The 16,481-nt window shown below is 39.3% G+C and overlaps 1 protein-coding gene across 2 annotated transcripts in view; it reads right to left on the reverse strand.

The window, feature by feature from the left end:
• Positions 1 to 16,481, reverse strand: part of LSAMP (limbic system associated membrane protein) — a 666,984-nt gene that overhangs the window by 299,755 nt on the left and 350,748 nt on the right. For both annotated transcript variants that reach the window (XM_002716676.5, XM_008266893.4), the window contains exon 2: positions 4,468 to 4,700. In XM_002716676.5, the coding sequence (XP_002716722.1) occupies positions 4,468 to 4,700 (233 nt within the window). The remainder of the gene's footprint in view (positions 1 to 4,467; positions 4,701 to 16,481) is intronic.

Below are 16,481 nucleotides of genomic sequence, written 5' to 3' on the forward strand. Positions count from 1 at the left end.
AAATAGAGGGAAAAAGTCTGTAAAGGATTCTAGTATGGGTAGCAACAGAAGAATTATTCAATACATATATTTAAATTACGATACAAGTTGTAAGCTATGGTAATTTAAAACTATGAATAACTGTTTAAAAATATTGCCATGTAATGATTTTCTTTGTATTAATATACTTATGGAGGTTCTTTTTTTTTTTTTATTTTTTGACAGGCAGAATGGACAGTGAGAGAGAGAGACAGAGAGAAAGGTCTTCCTTTGCCATTGGTTCACCCTCCAATGGCCGCCACGTCCGGCGCGTTGCGGCCGGCGCACTGTGCTGATCCGATGGCAGGAGCCGGGTACTTATCCTGGTCTCCCATGGGGTGCAGGGCCCAAGCACTTGGGCCATCCTCCACTGCACTCTCTGGCCACAGCAGAGAGCTGGCCTGGAAGAGGGGCAACTGGGACAGAATCCGGTGTGCCTGCGCCGCAAGGCGGAGGATTAGCCTAGTGAGCCGCGGCGCCAGCCCAGGAGGTTCTTAATGTTATATTTTAAACCAACATCCTAGTTCTTTGGAGCTGGCATTTAGCCTAGCTGTTACAATCCCCAATCCCATACTGAAGCCCCTGGGTTCAACATCTGGCTCTGGCTCCTGATTCCAGCTTCCTACTAATGCAGACCCCTTGTGAGGATTCATGAAACTGAGTTCCTGCCACCTATTTGGAGGAACTGATTGAGTTTCCAGCTTCAACCCTAGCTCAGCCCTGGCCACTGGGGGCATTTGGGAAGTGAACTAGTGTATATGAGTTATCACTCTTGCTCTTGGCTCTCTTTCTCTCTGCTTCTCAAATAAATAAATTAAATTTTAAAAGCAAATACCCTACTTTTAGAAGCCACTAGTCTCAAGATTCAATCCTATGAGATTAATACATTTTGATATATATGCAGGCTTATTTTATTTTGATTTTAACTTTTGCAAGACTCTAGTGCATGCTTTCCAGAGTTTTAGACATTATTTGATGCACTGCCATACAGGAGAATGAAGAAGCAGGAAGCAGTAAATCCCTCTCATTGATTATTTAGATCCCTAAAATAATAGTCCTGGACTTTTTTGTGTGTACATCTGAAACACCTGCAGAATATAATGCGTTTGCCAGTTCTGACTCCTTCCCCAGGGATTCTGATTCAATTGTTCTGGATGTGGTTCTCAGGAATCTGCATTTTGATAAATATAAACAACTAAAATGTTGAGTTTTCTGCAGATTAAGCAAGGATCTCACCTAGAGAAATACTGCTCTCATACAAGTGCAGCATAATCAGATAGGTCAGGAAATCACAGAAGGCAACCTTTGGATAAAACATAACGTTATTAATGGAAATAACGATGATCTACTTTAATTGTTTTATTGTAGTGAAGGGAGATGCTTTCTTAATCTTTTATATTTTACTCCATATAGAAGCTACTCTGGGAATCAAAAGATCTGATGTTAGATATGAGCCCCTCCATGCATAAAGTACCTCAAGTATTTGTTAATATTTGGGTAAGCTTGACTTCCCTAGTTATAATATTTAATATCAATAATCACAAGTGACCTCAAAGTTCACTGATGATTTGTGTATTTGCTGATGCAAAACCTTCACCTATGTACCTTTATGAGGAGGGTGTGTGTGTGGAGCTGTTATTTAGCCAAAGATTGAGTTTAGTGAACCGTGTAGTGTATTTATTTCAACAAAAGATATTTTATGTATAAAGACCCTTATGAACTGATAAAAACATACTTCCTCTATGAAAAATAATCAACAAAAGACAGAAAATATTGGGGATGTCGAAAAGCCACTAATGTGATAGGAATGCATACCAAAGGAAAGAAGGTGTCCAGGAAAGACAGGGTACAGGAGACAGGTTAGGGATTACAAACACTCATTCTTTTATAAAGTCGAGACTTTTGAAGAACAGAGCAGAATGCTACAACCAGTTTTTCAGCTTTGATCCTTGAAAATGGACAGTTTAAAAAAAAAGAGATTTCCTTACACAGGACTAAGCTAGGTTGGCAACTTTGGAGGGCCATGAACATTTAACTATCTGTTAGTCTAATTGTTCTTTGTCTCATGTCCAGCAGGATTAGCTTTAGGAGTATTTGGGACAAAATACTATCTGAAATTTAATTAAATTATTCAAGATTGCCCCCTCTTACAATTTTAAGACACACAGTTGTTTTAGAATGGTGGTTCTCCGAGTATGATCCCCGTATCGGCAACAATGGCATCACCTGGGAACTTGTTATATACCAGTTCTCAGGCTCTCCACACAGCAACTACATCAGAGATTCTGAGGAGTTCCCACCAATCTGGAATTTAGCAAACCACGTATGGTTTGCTGATGCACATTGCATTTTCTACTCATTCTTAAAAAGGGTATGGAGCAAATGAAATGTGCTTCTGATGTAAGACTCTCTAGAGTCCCACAGAAGTAAAGCTGAAGAGTGGACGCTAAGGAAAATAAAATTTGGAAAAAAAAATGGATTGGAGGGACCCCAAATGGCAACTGAGATAACCTTCTGCAAGGACAACAGAGAATGCTTGAAGGCTGCCATGCAGACAAGAGTGAGCCTGAAGAAATGCTAAGGCAGTGGCTTGTTATCTTCATCGTTTTCATTATCACCATCCATTGCACAACAGCACATGGTCTCTAGATTTCAGGCTGAGGGTCTGCATGGATCATTTAACTTGATCCCTAAAATAAATTTAGGAGGATTTGAAATTTCAGTTTTATCTCTATTTTACATATGACAAAACTGAGCCTAACAGAAGTTCAGTGGTGTACCCCCAAGTTTGTTTAGACAGCAAGGAGGAAAGTGAGATTTGAATGAAGAATAGAATAGAGTGTTTGTTTAATAACTAGTTGAGTTGCATTTACAGAAACTATGGAGGGTGATAAAGGACAGGAAAAATCCCAAAGGCCCGCATAAGCCATTATAAATAAATACATGAATAAAATATATCAAAAGTTTAAGCAGAAAAATCATGAGTTGATTTTAATAAGTGGTCATTAGAAAAAATGTTCTAAGGGGACTTAGCTAAACTATCTCCCCTCCTTCTGCCATTGAATCAGGTATAACTTCTACTTTTTGTTTTGAAATGTGTGTTTCTGTCTGTTTATACTTGTGCTTTTGAGGGAACTGGTGAACTAATCCACTGACATATTTACATATCTATAGTTGTATTTACACATTTAAATGAGCTGCCTGAGAGCCACATTGTGCTGTCTCCTTTTATAGAGCTCCAGTACTCTACTCTATTACAAGGAAAGCATCCTGTGCTTTGACTATGATCGAACTTCGCAATCCAGTAGACATGCCTTTTACAATTAATAAAATGAAGCTGTCAGCCATTGCAAATGGACCTAGATAGAGGTCACATGACTAAACCACCCTTGCACCAGACAGTCTCTGATGTATTTTATTCCAGTTTCAATCTATTAATCAGAGTAGTTGGGAGAGCAGTAATTTAAATGCTGCAATAATCAATTCCATAACACATTAATAGAAGCTACAGTCAAACTTTGCCACACCACTGACTGCATTGGAATCTTGATAGGAGCCCTAGGGCCATGCCTAATTTGCATTAAATTTACATAAAATTGTAAATCAAGAATACATGAACACAAACCTAATATTTGTTCATACTTAGATCTTTCCTGATATATGGATTGAAACTGCTGGTGGTTTAAATTCACTTGTAATAAAACTGTGCAGCTGATCAGCTTTGCTTCCATTTTGCAATTATGGGGAAAGGGACCCAAGAGAGCTATGGTTTGGGGGCATGTGTGTGCCATTTAGAGTTTTCAGGCTGTAAAACCATGATTCAGGTATGCCCTTGGAAACCCTTTTTGCAGAAGTAAACTGTCCCCAGTGACTTTGCAGATCCTTGTCAATGGATTTGCTCAAAAGTAATTTGTTATTAACTGGAGATACAAACCAAACAGAAGCTGGACAGCTGAAAAGATAAAAGGGCCTCTGGGAATTTTTACTTTCCCAAAAGATTTTTGCTATCATAGGAAAACCAGACAATTAGTGGTAATTTTGAGGGTAAGGACATAGAAAATCAAGCTTTCTTAAACTCAGGAAGGCATCCAGTACTTAATAGAGTGGTACAGTGGGCATCATATAATTCTAAGCATTCTGTGTATTCTTCTTTATGTTTTTACCTTATTCCAACTCTGTCTTTCACTGTGTTTTTTCACATTCAAGGACAGGAGAAAACACTCCCACCAGGGCTACTCACTCACAGTGACAAGGGTACTCTCCCTCTATTCTCCTTAGTCCTATCATTTTACATCTCTTTCCAGAAAGACGATAGATACTTAAGTACAGCGATATATTTGAAAGGTATTTTCTTTTTCCAGGAAAAGACTTCACAAACTTTTGGCATGTTGTGATTAGTCTCTGCCTCCTACCTCTCTGTATCCCTCAGCCTTCCCACCCTCTTCTTACCTTGCACGATCAAGTAAACTTGGGAGGTCTTGGGCTCATGCTGTGTCTGAACGGAGCAAGTGTAGGAACCTTCATCATAGACATCCACCTTCTGGATTCGGAGGCTGTATTCCAGCGAATGGCGTTTCTCCAGCTCAACCCGGGGGTCCAGAGACCACTTGTCATGTCCAGCGAAAATGATGCCAGAGCGGTTCAACCAGGCCACCTTTGAGTTCTTGTCTTCTACAACACACCTGGCAGGGCAGAGTAATAGTGTTAGCACCTTAACCACAGTTGTATGCTTTCATTCTCCACATGATTGGATTCAACAAGACCAATCAAGAAAAATATATGCAGCACAAATTATTGTCATGTTACGTATTTGAGTTCTAAGTATTTTCATTATGATATAAATTACTATCTAAAAGATGAATGCCATTCACTATATTAGACTCAATTCAGGAATGAACAATCTGAGTGTGAGTAATGCAGACAAATGAAGTTAAGCGAATATTGAGTTTCCACTGGAATATCTTCTTGTTTTGGAAAAGGTCATTTGCACAAAACTCCATCTATTTGAGTGATTTTTGAAAATTAGAAAATTGATGAGGCACTTTCACTCCATCTTATTCTCTCTTAAGTATTGCCTATAGTCTGGTATGATGGTAGATTCAGGAGATAATTCACCGCTACAGGAATTACACTAGATTACAAGTTTGCTGCTGGCCCTTTCATGTTTGGATTGCAGTGTGTGAGCAGATCCAGGGGTAAATGGATGGGTGTCATGTCAAGGAAATCAGAGCAAACATCATCTGGTGTTAAGTCTGAGTTCAGCTGCTGAGGGCAGCAGATTGTCTGGGGGCAAGAGAGCTGGTTCCTAGCATTTCTGCTCACACTGAAGAACAATTGTTACTGGAGATGAAGGAACCAGTTGCATAGCTCATATCCCCAGGAAGGTAGAGGACAAATGTTGATATGAATGACTACTTCCTTTAGAAATTTTGAAGAGTCTATTTCAGAAATGCGAATGAGAAGGGAAAAGAACATGGAGTAGTGGAGAAGAAGTGAATGACGCATGGTAAATGTTTCCTCTCTCAATTTAAGTAAAAAATTTGCAATGGAAAATGCAAGGGGAAAAAAAAACCTCTCATATTCTTTCAGCAAGATTTATGCCTACCTCACAGGGAGATTGCCCCAGACTCTGTTCACAGCTGCAGAGCCAGCTGCTCAACACTCAGGGGCATGAATGGGTGGACAGAGGGAGTCAAGAGAATGTTGGCAGAACAAGTGAAACATTGCATTCCCTTGCACTTTCCTTTTTTTTAAAGGTTTATTTTATTTACTTGAAAGGCTGAATTAGAGAGAGAGAGACACAGAGAAACAGAGATTGAGAGAGAGAGGTCTTCCATCCACTGGTTTACTCTCCAAATGGTCACAATGACCAGGGCTAAGCCAGGAACTTCTTCTGGGTCTCCCAAGGTAGGAGGCAGAGGCCCAAGCACTTGGGCCATTTGCTGCTCCTTTCCCAGGCCATTAGCACAGAGCTGGATTGGAAGTGGAGCAGCTGGGACTTGAACCGGGGCTCTTATTGAATGCAACATTACAGGTGGTGCTTTACACATTACACAACAACATTGGCTCCTCCCCTGCATTTTCTATACCATTTCAAATCCAGGCTTTCTCTCAGGTCAAAATCAGGCACAGATTCCACATCCATGCACAAACAAGAAGTTGGAGTCTAACCCATAGTCACTAATACAGGGCTACAGAGCCAATTTCCTTGTCTTTTAGGAAGGAGAACAGCTGTGGATGTTGTAGGCATTTGGTAAATGTCATATGAACTAACACACGCTGGACATCTGGTTACCTATATCCTATGCCCCATCCCAAGCCCTACAATCTCCCCAGTGTCTCATCCAAGGCACTAATGTCTCATTTATGGCACAAAGCTTCCTTATATCATTATGTTCAGGTGAGTTGTGTATTTTACAGAGAGAATTTGACCTAACAATTTAGGTGCCAAGATACATGGATCTTAATTTTCTTCTCAACATGTTCATTTTTTTAAACAAAGCCAGATACAGGAATCAGTCAGTATCTCCACTTTCCAGTGTATGTTGTACCGCCATGGAGTTATTATGGGGCATAATTACATGTAACTGATGATTCAGAGCTCCTGTCTCAGGAGCACAGAGCTAAGCTCATAGGCACTTGATGCTTCAGGCTAGACTTGATTTTACTTTCCCTATCCTGCTCTCTTTTTAAATTTCTATTTATTTGTTTTCATTTGAAAGGCAGAGAGCTAGAGAGATAGGGAGGGAGGAACAGAGGAAGGGATGAAGTGAGGGAGGGAGGTAGATCGATAGATATATCTTTCATTTGCTAGTTAATTCCCCAAAAGCTATCAACAACTGGGGTTAGGCCAAGCAGTAGCCAGGAGGTCAGAACTCCATCTGGGTCTCTCACGTGGGTGACAAGGACTCAAATATTGAGGCATCATCCTATCAGGTGCATCAGCAGGAAATTGGATGGGAAGTAGGGCATTCAACACAAGCATTCTCACAGGGGAAGCAGGCACCAAACTGGAGGCTTAAAAGTGTTGCACCACAGTGCTTGCCCCTCCTAGTCTTTTGTGGCATTCATCTCTCTGTCTTTACATTCATTTATGAATGAATTAATATAACATTAACTGTCCTGTACCAGACTGCTCATGAAACTGCTGAATGCAGATTTCTTGAGTGTCTCTTTTCTACTGAAAGGGAATGACTTGCATCTGAGTAAATGTGCTCTAAATCTTCTAGCACACTTCCTCTTTGGGCTTCTCCCATCTGCACAGCTCAACACAACAATGACCAGATTTGCCACATCCTACAGAAGCACTCTGAGTGCATTGTAGGCCAGAATATGGTCTCTAATCTGTTCATTTGAAAACAAAAAATGATATATTTTACATTAAGACAGCCTGGAAATCAAATAAGGACAAGGATTTTGCCTTTTTCATTTGGAAATATCCAAAACCTAACGTAGAATAAGATAGGCATTTGGTAAATGCTTGTCATGTGAATTAACATGCTGGACAGGTAGATACTTATACTCCATGCCCCATCCTCAAGGAAATTGGAAAGACTTCTGTAGCATATGGTAGAGTGTCTAAGGCAGATCTTTTGGTTCCTTGGTCATTTTAGCAATCGTTATCTACAGAAAAGTTAAGATCACACAGATCATTATTGTCTAAGAGCTTTCAGATCCATCTTACCTAAAGAAGTAATTGACTATTTCAGCAAAACTGGTAGACCTATAAAAACACATTTACCAAAACAAAATATTATATAGAAACTTTGTTATGACAATCTATGTAGTGTTTTCTTTTTATTTTGGCTCCATTCCTATTTAATTTTTTAAATGTATCTCATACTACAAACAGTGAAAGCTATCTTAGAACTAGCATACTTTTCATTAGTTCAGACGGTCAGCCAAACAGCAAGCACAAGTGGACAAGATAGTGTCTTTAAAAAGAAAATCACTGAGGCCAGCATAATGGCAGAGGACGTAAGCCATCACCTGCAACACTGGCATCCCATACTTGAACAACGGTTAAGTCATGGCTGCTCCACTTTTGATCCACTTCCCTGTTAATGTACCTGGTAAAGCAGCAGAAGATGGCCCAAGTCCTTGGACTCCTGCCACCCATGTGGGGGAACAGAACAGAGTTCCTGGTCCCTGGCTTTGGACTGGCCCAGACCTAGCTGTTGTGAACATTTGAGGAGTGAACCAGTGGATGCAAAATCTCTCTCTCTCTCTTTCTCTCCCTTTCTCTGTCACTCTGCTTTTCATATAAATAAATAAATCTTAAAAAAAAATATTTCTCCAGATCTATAAGTCTGCTTTTTCCATGCAGTCAAAAGTTGCAGAGTAAATGTATTGACTTTACATAGCAGAAAAATCATCCCTCTATATGACCAAAGCTTTCCTAATGAAATATAAACAATGGAGTAATTAACTTCAAAGCTGATTTAATTTTTTAATTTCAAAATCTTGATTGAAGACTGAAACTACATTTAACCATGAAAAATACACATAAGAAAAGATGGTAAAAGCCAAAATAACAGACTCAATTTGAATAATTCTATACCATTAAGTAAAAATAACCAGTCATACAGGATATAAAGTAGTCACAGGCCACGTTGGCTTTGCAGAAATTAGACATCCTGGTGTAAATGCAGACCTAGGTTCCTAGTCTTTGCTGACTCAACGATGAACATCATGGGCTTGCATCTAGGAGTAAGCTGATTTAATCACACCTTAGGCATGGCTTCAGGGTCAATGAGGAGTCTCAGTCCATGTCTTTATAATATAAAAGTAATGAATTATCACCTACCTAGAATGCTGCTTTAGTACTGGACAACTTAGTCCAACAGAGTACACCCAACAAATGTATCTTCAAAACCAGCTTTGGCTAACAAAAAAGCATGAAGAGATGCACTTTGAAAAGGTGTTAGTGCTATACATTGTTTGATTTACTAGAATCTAGAATGTTTACTGAGAAGTTCATGATGCTGCAAATAATTCCCAGATTTAGAAGGAACTGCACCCTAGTGTGGGTGCCATTGCCTTGAGAAAAGGCCAGAGAACGCCGTCCCCTTTAGGTGGAGTTTCTAGCAGGCAACCGAGGGCACAGTGGTATAACTCTGAGTGCTCTCTCTCTAGGAAATCTCTTTCCACTAATGCACCCTTTCACTCAGCTCCTTCCCTTACCTTGCCAAACTGCACATGGAATTATTTACATTCCATTTTCTCATGAACTTATTAAAAGACAGTGGCCCTCTTGTAATTTACTTATGGAGACCTTACTGCTTCTAGCAGCACAAACATGATCTACACAGTAAATTCTCATGAAATGTAGAATAAACTCAATCCCATTTAATAAATCTATTGCATTAATTATCAAAAATTTATTTATTATCATTTAATAGGTACAGAATAAATGGGTATTTTAACATTCTTTAAGAAACAATTAAAATTATCAGATACAAAGGGAGATGTAAAAAAAATATTGAATGCAGTATTATGATGGAAGTGAAGGAGAGGAAAAAAAAAGTGTTTCTTGTTTCCACAAGGAAGAAAGATCGTATCTGAGAACAAAATAATCTGTATTCCATGTAGAAAGCCATAAAATGGAGTAAAAAGCACTGAATAAATGTTTAGCAGGTTGCCCACTCTAACCATGAACCCTCAAACATCAGGTGATTTATCTACCTTAACTATAAAACTATGACTTTTTAAAAAAATCTGTTTTTATAAATAACAGGAAAGGTAAGTAAACAAATTTTTATCTCCCTTGTTCAGTACACCTGAATCCATAAAACTGTCATAAAAATCAATGCATTCATAAAAACTTCATGCATTGGATCTCAGCAAACTTCATACCAAGTACATTATGCATATACACAAATAGTTTCATTGACAACTCCACTCAGACTGCATAAACTAGGGATTATGCTACCAAAATGATGAACATACTTGAAGGCAGAAAAGAAACGTCAAGTTCAGGTTGTACCAACAGATTACCTAATGCATATTTACTGACAGGATATCCGTGTGAAAGTGATACAGATCTACTAGGCGTTAAGTCTCTTCAATTGATTCAAGACACATCTCTTCATTTTTAATAAGTACTGCAGGCTGCTAAAAATATATCAACTTAGCATTAGAATTTATCCAAAGTTAGCATTATTTAAATTTCCTCTATTTCTCAAGAGGATAATCTGGCATTTATTCATTGATAACAAATAAATACATTTTACTCAACCTCTCACCAGTTATATATTCCTACTTTTTGATTGTAGCATCAGGGTGCAGTGAAACTTGGTGGGTAGTAATTGAATAAAAAATTAAGAAAGAACAGTCAGATGAATGGTTCTCAAGTGGGGGCAATGTGTGTCCCCTGATGACATCTAGCAATTTCTGGAGATACTTTCTGGTTGTCTCAACTGGAGAGGGAGTTTCTGGTATTGACAGAGCCCAGGAATGCTGCTAAATTTCCCTGAGTGTACAGTGTACCCTACAACTTAGGCTTATCCCTTCCAGAATGTCAACAGGACTAAGACTGGAGAACCCTGAGTTAGATCTGGTCTGTTGGCTTAAATATTAAGAAGCATTAGGCATATGCTTCTTGCAAGCACTTAATTACTGCCAGCGAAGTTTCTGAACTGAAGACAAGTTCATGACAAAGACTAAAATGAGGCCTGGTGATGTTTCAGTTGTAGGTTAGTAATTAATGAGTCATGCCATTTTTTATTGCTTGATTTTCATATCTAAATTGTGCAATGATATTATCTTGCATGGGATTGACAGTACATGAGGAAAGTATAACTTGGTTGTCTCCTAATTTAATGTTGGAGAAATCATTTAACCCTTCCATTTTGGGATATTTTCCCCTAACTAAATATGGTTCAATAACATGTAGGATAGGGGAGGGAAACTCAGTTGAGGACATTTTGATTTGTAAGGAAATTATGAGGATTCCTTCATAGAAAATATTTTTAAAAATAACTTTTATTATTTTTTCACATCTGTGAATTTCCTTTTTAAAAAATAAGATATGGAAAAAAGCAACAGTGGATGGGAAGGAAATATTCAAGAATGCAAGAATGCACGAGCCCTTTATTTCAATGCTGTTTGCTTTGTAACTTCAATCCTACAAATAAAACCTTTAGTGAATCAGCAAAACTATCATGGAATCATTTCACTCGAGAAAGAAAGATAATTAGTGTGGGAAGTGGTGCTATATACTCTCAGCATTAAAGTGTGGAATCAGGAAAATCTCTAAGCAGAAGATGGAGTAAAGTATTACGAAAATATCCCAGGCTTGTCTGAGTCAGATGTCCTTAGTCTGCGCCTTTATAACATTTGAAGTGTAACAAATTCCAAGATCTATGCAAACTCATTAAGAAAAATACCAAGTTACTTAAAAACCAAATCTAAGGAATGTGGGATTATCAATCATTTTTATTACCATATTCTAAAAGTAGACTCAGTAACAACTAAGGAGAACTGTGGGGATTTACTGTAGACTCCCAGAGCCCCTGCTGGCCTTGCCAGCCTCAGGAAGTCACAGATCCCTAGCCTCCTTACTCCCAGCTCTACGTAGATCCTCTCCAGACCTGAGTTTTGCTTGCACCCCTTCCTGTTCTCCTGGCCTCACTTTCTTGCTTTTGTGCATGTCCGTTCTCCTCACCTTGATCTCCTTGAACCAAACATTGATCTTTGTTGATGATGGTTTACTTTTGTAGATTCATATCAAATTTCAGTCCAGTTAATACCCTGATGGCATCTGCCTGATCAGTCATCTCCCATCACACATGCTCCACTGTACATATTCACATGTAAGTGCCTGCATGCACTTGTGTATATGCACACATGGAAGCAGCAATTGACATTCATGTGAGAGGGAGAACACAGAGATAGTAAACTCAAAGAAACCAGTGTCGTGTGAAGCTATTATCAGTCACAGCAATTCAGTAATCTGTATACTGTTGATGGAGTACATGTTAGGGTACATAACAGGACACAGTTTTTAGGTCCTGAGGATACAGATTTTATTTCAGGCCTTCAGTCTGTTCACTCCATTCACTATTTGAACACAGGTAATCCATTCAGCTTTCCTGTATCTTAGTTTTTCCTTAAGTAAAATAGAACTAATACTTCCTGCTCCAGCCCTTTAGAATTACTTTCAGAGGAGTTCCATAAATCAGTGAGGTGGTGCACATGGAAACACTTCATAAGAAATAAAACAAGGCGTATGTTTATGCTTTTTCACAGTGGACTACGGTAGATGAGAAGGAAACAGTCATATATAAAGGACACTATTTTGGTCTGGCTTATTTCACTAAGTATAATGGTTTCCAGTTGCACCCATTTTTTTCTTGCAAAAGACAGGATTTCATTTTTTTTTTTTTTTGGATGAGTAGCATTCCATAGTGTCTATATACCACATTTTCTTTATCCAGTCATCAGTTGATGGGCGTCTGGGTTGATTCCATATCTTAGCTATTGTGAACTGAGCTGCAATAAAGTCGGGGATAGAGATCACTCTTTCACGTGCTGATTTCATTTTGTTTAGGTAAATTCCCAGGAGTAGGATGTCTGAGTCACATGGTAGATCTATACCATATGTTTTTCCTGATCTGTGGTAACTAACAGAGCATAAAAAATGTAATGCTTATGAGCAAAATTGACCTTTTGAGAATTGATTATTGTTTCCAGTCCTTGTATCTACTGTTGAGGAACAGTGTTTCTCCTTCTATTTGTTGAGTTCTTTGCTTACTGGAGGGCTAATCCTATGATTATAAAATAAACTGAAAGTATGTCATTGTAAAAATTGAAAGAAAGAATAATAAAGGAAGGAGGATGGAGGGTGAAAGTAGAGGTGGGAATTATTACTATGCTCCAAAATCAATCAATCAATCGATCTATCTATATGAAATACATGAAATTTGTTCACCTAATATAAATTTTTTAAAAGGATTATAAAAAAAGGACACTTCTAAAAAATTTAGCTTTCTCTTACCCATGTTCAGCAAGCTTTTTTTAATATATATGTATTTTTGGGTGTGAAAACATTTGCTAAACATAGTAGCTTGCCCTTATTCACAGAGGTCACATTCCAGGACACCCACTGGATACCTGAAACCACAGAGTATCAAGCCCTGTACGTCTGTCTACTGTTTCTATACATACATAGTTATAAAAAAGTTTGTAAATTAGGCATAGTAAGAGACTAATGACAATAACTAACAACTGTAACAATATAGTGCAATAAAAGTTATACAAATGTTGTCTCTCCCTCTCTCTCTGAAAGTCTTATTGCATTGTATTGATCACTATTGACTGCAGGTAACTGGAACTGAGGCACATGAGACAACAAATAAGGAAGGGCCTATTGTATGTCTTATTACCCAGATTCTGATCAAACACGCATTTCTCTAAATCCCCAATTTATCAATTACTTGCATATACTAGGCTCAAAACACCCTCTCTGTAATTGGTAACCAATTATTAGACTGATTTGTCACCTAAAAGGGCAAAACAGTTCAAAAATGCAAATGGTAAACCTGGGACAGCCTGCATCAACCCTGGAACAATAAAAAGACGCCCTTAGGCCTGTTTTTGTCTCTTATGATCACTGGTGAGCTCCTTGTCCAGGCATGTATACAATGCCATATGTTTATCTATATGATACAGGCATGGCTGTTTCAAGTTCTTGTTCTTGAAGAAGCACAATTGCCCCTCCATGTAGATGCTAGAAGGGAGAAGCATGTGAAGGGAAGGAGAGGGCCACCAAAGTAAGCACTCAGTATGTCTCCACAATCTCGCAAGTCTAGGACGCGCTGGGCTTCTGTTCTTGTCACTTCAATTGCGTCCTCTCTGAAAACATACATAAGAAAAAATAGGAAAAAGGAAAAGAGAATTTCTAAAAGAGATTAAAATAGAGGTTGAAACCAGGAGAGTGCTGATTTCTATCTCAGTCAAAGCTGGAGTTACGATCAATCCGAAAAACAGTTATAAGTTGCTGGAAACAGATCTTTTAGAATCTAAGAGTCTCCATTACTTTTGAAAATCAATCATTATCTTCTTACACTATAACCCAACATTCTCCATATTCTTGTAAATAATGAAGTGGAAAGTTTTGCGATTGCTAGTTTGGTGGCTTTTGCAAGTCACTTTCAAAGAAAGGAAGAGTATCTGGGTGGTGGTGATTTCAAGATGAGAGAACAGTTTTCTGCTTTGAATTCAGCTGTGCCACATGCTCTCTCTGTGATCTGGAGACATTCGTTTAACCTTTCTGTGCCTGCATTTGTTCATACTGAAATGGAGATGGGTAAATCTACTTCAGTGAGTAATGTTTAAATGGGTTAGTTTTAAGCATATATGGCAGGGCCTGGTCTTCAGGGGTCTAGTGTTACCGAAGAGCTTCAGTGTTTTCTTCTACAACACAGGAATGCAATCACCTCCTCAGATGGCCATGACCATTAAATGGGTTATTATATTTACAGTACCCAGTGAGCTTTGGAAAGACCTAACACATTTTTGTTCCCATACTGTTCCATAATTTGAATCTTGGATATTTAGCTTCATTTTGGGGCTAAATCCAACAATCTCTAGAAGCTGGGGTTTATTCCAATCTTTTTTTGTTGTGTTTTTTTTTTTTTTTAAGTTTTATTTATTGGGGGCTGGTGCTGTGGTGTAGTGGGTAAAGCTGCCACCTACAGGGCCAGCATCCCATATGGGCGCCTGCTCCACTTCTGATCTAGCCCCTGCTAATGTGCCTGGGAAAATAGTGGAAGATGGCCCAAGTCCTTTAACCCCTGCACCTGTGTGGGAGACCTGGAAGAAGCTCCATGCTCCTGGCATCAGATTGGCTCAGCTCTGGCCATTGCAGCCATTTGAGAAGTGAACCAGCTGATGAAGACCTCTCTCTCTGTCTGCCTCTGCCTCTCCCCACTTAAATATTACTCATTGAAGTAGATTTACCCATGTCCATTTCAATATGAACAAATGCAGGCATAGAGAGGATAAACAAATGTCTTCAAATCACAGAGAAAGCATGGAGCACAGCTGAATTCAAAGCAGAAAACTGTTCTCTCATCTTGAACTCACAATCACCCCAGATATTCTTCTTTTCTTTGCAAAGTGACTTGCCAATGCCACCAAACTACTGAACACATAACTTTACCACTTCATTATTTACAGGAATATGGAGAATGTCAGGTTATAGTGTAAGAAGATAATGACTGATTTTCAACCTTGAAAGGCAGAGTTACAGAGAGGCAGAGGCAGAGAGTGAGTGAGAGAGCTTTTCCATTGACTGCTGTACTCCCTAAATGGCTGTAACGGCCAGAGCTGGGCCAATCCATAGCCAAGAGCCAGGAGCTTCTTCCAGGTCAACCACGTGGGTGCAGGGGCCTAAGGACTTGGGCTATTTTCCACTGCTTTCCCAGGCCATAAGCAGAGAGAGTGAGTTAGACTGGAAGAGGAGCAGCTGGGACTTTAACTGGCACCCATACGGGATGCTGGTGCTGCAGGCAGAGACTTAGCCTACTAAGCCGTGGTGCTGGCTCTGGGTTGATTCCAGCCTTTGTTTATTCATAGGCATCTCCAGGGAAAATCTCTTGTAGAGTTTTGGGTTCTCCTGTGTCCTCTACTCTCTTGGTCATATCTAGGTCCCACAAGATTGAAAGCAGGATTGTGCAGCAGGGTTATATGGTGCAGCAGTGGAACTGGGGCTCCATTGCCATCCTCTGCAAACTGCCAAAGGATTCTAGAATGCCTATGCATAGGTAGCCCCGGTCTTAATCATCTTCATGTTCAATCAGATCTAGTTAGTTCCATTAAAGGCAGAGTCTACACGTGGCTTTTTCTCCAGGGTAGCCTGGATACAGGAGACCAGCTATATTGTGCCTTGTGACTGGTTCAGAACTGCTGCCCATTTTGGGTGCCCCTGGACAGCAATGCAGCAGACTCTATGCTTTGTGCACAGCCAGGTTACAAGAACTAGGCTTATTCCTTCCCCTTCTCAGGGAGTGAGGCAATTAGACCCTCATGGAAGTAGCAAAGACCCGCAACCCTTTCCTCTCCTTTCATGTACAGATTCTCTTCTTTCCGCCCCACACAGTGGAGAGGCTGAGCAGCAATTTGAAATCCTTAAATTGCTTTTGTTTTGATTCTGCCTGAGTCTGTGTTCTCTGTGAAAAATCCCTCTCACTTACAAAAAGAGAAAACTGCACCTCTGAACACGTAAAATTAGTCCTGGGATTCTGCCTCCGATCTGTAGTTAAAAACTTCACTTCGTATGCAATTACAAGCAATTCCATAGCTTTTTGAAGAAAATTTTGTTACCTTCTGAGTCATTACCAAGCCAATATCAAAAGCACACTAAGTTCTAGGAGGAAAAATGTGGCCTGTACCATGCCGAGTTTATCTTTTTCCAGCACTAAGAAGGGAGAAAAGTGCTTACAGTAAATTACAATGCACTT

The sequence above is a fragment of the Oryctolagus cuniculus genome, chromosome 4, assembly GCF_964237555.1.
Source record: "Oryctolagus cuniculus chromosome 4, mOryCun1.1, whole genome shotgun sequence".
In the NCBI taxonomy this organism is placed as follows: Eukaryota; Metazoa; Chordata; class Mammalia; order Lagomorpha; family Leporidae; genus Oryctolagus; species Oryctolagus cuniculus.